This window comes from Asterias amurensis, chromosome 8 (assembly GCF_032118995.1).
Source record: "Asterias amurensis chromosome 8, ASM3211899v1".
NCBI classification, from domain to species: domain Eukaryota; kingdom Metazoa; phylum Echinodermata; class Asteroidea; order Forcipulatida; family Asteriidae; genus Asterias; species Asterias amurensis.
In genome coordinates, this window is record NC_092655.1 from 11,354,879 (window position 1) to 11,361,658 (window position 6,780).

Below are 6,780 nucleotides of genomic sequence, written 5' to 3' on the forward strand. Positions count from 1 at the left end.
CACAACAAGGGGGGAGGGTAGATGGGGGTATGTTATACAGGTTTTTTTCTAAAGAGAGGCATCTTCAACCTTTCCCATGTCATGGGGGGAGGGCAGTGTAAGGAAACCAAACCTCACACTTGTTTCTTTTTTATACTGTTGTTTGTCAATACTTGGGGGCATTTTGGCATTTTTATTTTAAGCATGCTGCTGTGTCATTGGTCTGACATCATTATTCTATGCTTGGGGGGGGGGGGGAGTGAGTATTAAGCCCCAAATCTCATACTTACATGTACACCATACCAGGGCCTAATTTCATAGAGCCTAATTTCACAGGGCCTTATTTCATAGAGCTGCTGGGCAAAAGCCAAAAGTGGTCATCCTGAGCTCTAAATTTTCAAGTCTTTCTTTTGGGTGAAATAAGTATGTATAGCTATGTACAGTAATATCTAAAGTTTCAGGATAAAAAAAAAAAATGAGATATAGTCTCCTATAATGCTAATTATGAAGTGATTTAAACGAGAAACGAGCCCTTAAAGTGCGACAAGAAGGAATGATTAATTGAAACTATAATAACTTAATTAACAGATTTATCAGTTTCGTTATTTTTGTATATAGACTAGCTGGTCATGGAGCACATTTAATAAGACCCATTTTTATAATGGTTATAGTTGATTAAAACGAAACTCATCCTGTCACATTTCTGTCCGGTCGCAGGTTAATCATAATTAATCCTTCAGTAACTGAAAGAAACATGCAAAAATTATTCTTTTTCTGTAGGTTTGAGTGTATGAGGGTATACTTGGTTATAAAAAAAACCAATGTATTTAGTTCCATTAAATTTGATAAAAATTTAAAAGATAATTGAATGTTTCATAATAGGTGTCGCAACGGCCATTGTGTGTGTACATTCCTAACGCACATCGCGCATGCAAAGCACGTACATTTAAAGTGTTCAAAAAGGTCTTTATCTTCATTATTTTGTGGAAAATAAAATATCAGGGGTCGAAATTGCCGGTAGCCCGCTAGCCCGGGACTACCAGTTTGACAGCCGGGCTACCGTTTCCCCCAGTTTTAGTAGCCCGGCGGGCTAGTGGAAAAATAAAGCAAATTCACATCTTAACAAACATAAATATTTCTGTGTTAACAATAAGTTGTAGAATTTTCTCTTGTTTTTATTTCGTTATCGGGCGATAATAAATATTTTGATATCAGATCACCCTCCCGCTAGCGCTGTCATATAACAAGAAGGGTAAGTCCTGAGTCTCATCATGTTGCCTGCAGTAAATAACTATACTTACATTACGTACAGTACACTCACGCACACACAAAAACGACGCATCGCCTGGTTAACCGGTTGATTGTACTAACGTAACGTCCGCGACACGAACGGACAATTTTGTTCTCAATTTCTTCAAATGTCATTCGTTCGACCCCAAGTGCAAAAACAACCAAACAAAGACACCCTGCATCTGAGTGATCATTATGCGCTTCGATAAAAAAGAGGTTGTGCTTAGAATTATATTTTAAATTCTAACTCCCGCTGGAAAACGAATAAACCAATGCGTAACAGAGGGAGTGGGAATGGCGCAATCCAGTTTTGGTCAATCTGGTACAGTACATAAAATATAGCCGTATGCATGGATGTATGTGCACACAACGCACGTGTTCGGCATCGCCGTATTTTTCTTGAGGAATGTTTTGCTCTGAACAGTGTTGGCCCTAGTCTGGTTCCCTGACCAAAGATTCCTTGACGTCTCTCGTTAAAAATCTTAGGTCAGGTATCACCCACGGTTAAAAATAGAGCATGACGCAACTTGTCAGGGTCGGGGGTCATCTCCAGGGAAACCATGTCTGCACCTGATCGGAAGGGTCGCACTAAATACCGACAACTCACGACACAATTAAATATATGTACAAGAGTCATATGAATCTAAATCACCTTCAAACTGTTGAAAAATTGTATTTTTAACTGTAAAAAAATGTGTTTTTTACCCCGAATTATAAACGAACGGTAGCATCCGCCATGTTGTCTTTCGACGTACCTGGACGATATAGATACCATTATACCGCAGGGGTAATACAAAATGCAAGATGATCAGGGTGTGTGCCCTCTCATGGAGTTGAAAATTTTTTTTTTTTTTAATCTCCCCTTGTTACTTCAAAAAATTATTTACAATAACAAAAAACCAGCAGCAGAAAAGAAAACAATACAACTGAGGCTGAGCCCTTAGAACTTACCCCTGCAGTGTAATGGTATCGTCCTTAGACGTCGAAAGACAACAAGCCGGATACCACCGCTTATTACTATTTCGCGGTAAAAAAAACCTTTTTTTTCAAAAACTCCTGGATCTACGGCCGACAGAAACAGGACTGACATTATGACTGACATTATGATTCCATGGATTCTGTTTACAATGCAACCATAGACACCCGGAAATGTCCGACCATCAACGATACTGTCCGAATGTTGACGACAACACGTTCGGAACATTTCGGATAACTTCGAAAAAGGAGGAATTCCTCCTTTTTGGTCACGTGATTTTGGGTGATACCGGACCCTAAATTCGACAGAGCCTAGTCGGAGATTTTTGGGTCTGGGAACCAGACTATGTTGGCCCAACATTGGGATAAAGTCTGAGGAATTTCGGGGGCGTGCCTCACAGGGATTTTTTTTCCCTGCCCACTATACATTTTGTCTGAGGAATATTTTTGCCGGAAAATATTTTTATAGTTTTTTTTTTTTTCAAAGTCCAATTTTTTTATATTTGTTTTCCCCTCCGATTTGTTCTTCTTTTTCCCGGTTTTCGGACTGACTGTTAGCATTGTGCCGACAACAGTACAAGTAGTTGGGCTTCTGGGTTATGCCGCTGTGCACTGGGCTTCTGATTTATGCGGCTGCGCTATGTGGTACTCAAACAATAAAAGACAAGGTTGGCAGGTCTGATGTCGGCATTATGTGGCGTTTTTTGGAAGGAGTTAAACCTCCTTCAAAAAAAAAAAATTTTGTGAGTATAGACTGTTTTTTAAAATTATTTTATTCTAATCTTTTCTACAATGAAAGGGTATGGTCATTGTTTGGTTTTTGTCAACATAATGTTAGCTCGGCGCCTAGTATATGAAAACAATTAAATCAATGCAATAAAGAAGGAAACAAAAATCCAGCCAGGGCTACTGAAATTTATTCAGGGCTAGTAAAAATTCAGGGTTACTAGCCCTGTGGGCTACCTTGAAAATGTAGTTAATTTCGACCCCTGAATATTAAATAAAAGTTTGGTTTAATATCTATCGCTCTATGTATTGTTTTAGTCAAATAAAGCCACTTTTTACCTGCACTTGTCCCTTGAAATGTCTGTGTTTGGGGCTTGCGCGAAACACTGTTCCGGTCGTTCGGACCGTGCAATGTAGTACAGGTTCATTTTTATGACTGGGGCAATTTCGCGGATGAATACATGAAATCAGACTGGAGACCAAATGAAAAAGTAGACCCAAAGCTTCATTTTCGTATAAAAATTATGGGGGTTGAAGGGAAAATTTGTACAAAAAATATCTCCTCAAGTTTTCAGTCAAAAATTAAAGTAAAATTGGTGAACATTCCCCCAAAAATATATCAAATAAAGCTTGTTTCACGAAGAAAATAGTTCCGAACACGGTGCAGTTGTGTGAGCCGTAGCGAAAGAGCGCAGAGCCATTGAATACGACCGGTTCTCACATGTTGTCACTGCGCGCATCTCCGCGTCCGGATGCGACCAAGCCGAAACGGGTTAAGCCACTTGGGCCAAAACGGAGCCGTGTGCCGATCAAAAAGACGACAAAAATAACGTCTGCACGACAGATTTCTTTAGTGAAATAGGTATGTACATATTGGTAAAGTATTTGAGATTAAATATAACTGCATTTAAGGGATATTAAAATCACTACCAGGGCAAAATAATCAAAATCAAAATAATGTAGCAATATGTGTAGCGACAGGGCGTGGAAGGCGGCAAAATATACCACACTTCAAAACCACTCATCGGTTGTTCCTTCAAATATACTCCATAAAGATTGCACATGAGAAGTCATGGACAGATGTGGTTACATTGATGGGGAAGCTCTTCCCCGAATACCCGTCTTCAAAATCCAGACAGCTTATAGAGAAAATCTTCAATAGTGTCCCTCAAATAGAAGCAGATCGCCAGCATTTCTATTTTAAATAAATAAAATAAATAAAAAAAATTAAAAATTTAAATAAATAAAATAAATAAAATTTAGTTAAAATTTTAAAATTTTAAATAAATAAAATAAATAAAAAAATAAAGAAACAATCGATCTTAACTTCATAGGTACGTTAGTTTTAGTACTTAAAGATTTGTTTGATCATTAATTTCATATCAACCTAACCAAGCCCATGCAATCTCAATTTCAAAATTTACGAACTTCAAAATTTATTTTTACACAAATTTCTCTTTTTAAAGGGCCAAGATGTGAAGCAGCTGGCATTTCTCGATGCTGTTTGAGCAAGCCACCTGTACTGGACAACCAGCCACTGACGCGTGGCATACTTTTGGAGCTGGGGAGCTGTTACGGAGGAGACTTGTACTCAGTAATTAATCATTTGTATATTGATAAGTACGGGGAGAAAATCATCAGGGTTGAACACAAAACAAACAAAAGTACCTTCTCAAAATTTAACAAACCGAAAAATCGAAATGATGCCACCAGTGGATTTCTCAATGAAATTATTGTGAATAAGTTGATACAAACTCCTCAAGAGCAACTAAGCGCAAGTAGTCGAAGTGACCCAAAATCAACTCCTTCCAAAAATCCCACTAGAAAAGTTGCCTCTCACAAAATGGTTCAAGACAAAGACAAAGAAGTTAAAGTGTTGAAGGAGAAAGAGAATATTTTGTCTGATATATGTAAGGAGAAATCACAGCAAATTAAGAAAATGGATAGGGATTTCCTTGTCGTTGAGAGGAATCTTATTGACAAGAACACAAAACTAAAAACATGGGAGCTAGAAATGAAAGTGTTGAAGGAAAAACTTGCCGAAAAATGTAATGAAATCAAAAACTTGAAGTCTTCTTCAGTTTACCATAAACTAAGACGGAAAACACTGCACTTGAACCAAAAAGAGGCCAAAGTTCAAACAGATTTGCGCAGGTGCTCTGAGATGGAGAACAAAACGAGGACAAAAGTGAAAGGAATTCAGAGAAAACTTTGAGTTCAGAAGAAAAAGGTTGATAAACTGGCTTCTCAAAAAAAGACGGTTACATGTGAACGTGATTCTGTCAAACAGGAACTGATAAAGGTACAAGCAGATCATTCCTTGATCATTTCAAATCAGTTAGCATTACGGGGGGGGGGGGGGGGGGGGGATGGTTTAGGAAGGCCATACATTGATGATATCGAGAAATGTGTCATGGAGTTATGTTGTGAGTTGGATGTCCCAACAACAAAAGTTGGTGATGTCATTGGAATTGTTTGTAGGTTGGTGTTCCACAAAGTTGATATAGATAGTCTGCCATCAGCTTCCACAGCAAACAATATGGTTGATCGTGCACATGTATTGAGCAAATTACAAGTAGCTGAAGGGATTTTAGAATCAGACCAGTGGGACTTGCATGGTGATGGTACATCAAGGGATGGCAAAAAGATTGTCGGCCAGCAGGTCACTCTAAATCCGGGGCAAACTTTATCTGGGGGCTTTAACTCTGTAGCGGTAGAAGATGGTGTGACTCTTCTTGATAATGTAATTTCTATGATGGAAGAGTTGAGTGATTTGTATGGGGAAGATGAGAGGAAGACTGTCTACAAGGACATGATGAAGAAAATGTTTGCAGTCATGTCTGATCGTTCAAGTGTTAGTAAATCATTTAATAATAAATTGGAAACAAACCGTGAAAGTATTGTTGGCGAGGGATCAGAGGGTCTTCAGTTTTTATATTGTAATGCCAATTTTCTACTTGGGCTTTCAAACAAATGTGAAAAAGTTTTAAAAGAGCTTGAAAAAGAAATTGTCAAGGAGTTGGGAGAAGGGCTGAGGAGAGATGCTTTGGTAAAGTTTGGCAGATTTAATTCTTCTGGTGAATCGGCTACTGCTAGATATATAAGAACAGCTTGTGATTGTCTGGGTCCACGAGGTGACCAGAAGAATGGATGCCGAGCTAAATGGGAGGCTTTGTGTTTATAAACAGTCAAGGAGAAGTTTGAGATTTCTAGTTTTCGGATGAACAGATTTAATAATTTTTTTCAAGGGGCAGCAGGGTTATTCTTTCATAAATCGCACATCCATGAGATCTTCCATGATTACAATGATTCTTTGAACATGAAGTTGGAAAGTGTGACGGTTGATTGTGACAGCGAACAAATATCTAGCTTGATTAGAGCACTCGGTATTATATACTATAGTGCCACTGGTCCATTTTGGAATCTTCTTAAGAGTGACACACTCTTTCTGGACCAGTACAAATACATTCAAGAGATGCAACATAAATTTGAGGAGTGGTCTCAGGACAGTAGTTCATTGTTGACAAACCCAATTGCTATGTTTGAAGACTTCGTGTCCCAGTCGATGAAGTTTGGAGTAGCTTAATACAGGATTTGTTGCCTTGCTCAAGTTCGACCAAGAGAGCATTGGAAATGAGCATTGAGGGAATCATGAGGGATTCAAAAGCGTCCTTGTGAGAATGTATTTTGAAATGTAAGCGTAGCTGCAAATCTTGAAACGTAAGCCTAGCTGACTCGGGATTGAAAGCGTAATTTTTGATTTTAGCCTAACAAACCTAAATGATGTATATGGATTGTATGGATATGGAG

General features: G+C 38.5%; 1 protein-coding gene across 1 annotated transcript; it reads left to right on the plus strand.

Moving 5' to 3' along the window:
* Positions 1-2,843: 2,843 nt before the first annotated feature.
* LOC139940860 (uncharacterized) lies at positions 2,844-5,185 on the plus strand. Its single transcript, XM_071937237.1, has 4 exons — positions 2,844-2,912; positions 4,026-4,167; positions 4,275-4,304; positions 4,437-5,185. Exons 1-4 carry the CDS (start codon positions 2,844-2,846, stop codon positions 5,183-5,185), a joined length of 990 nt encoding a protein of 329 aa, XP_071793338.1.
* Positions 5,186-6,780: the final 1,595 nt, after the last annotated feature.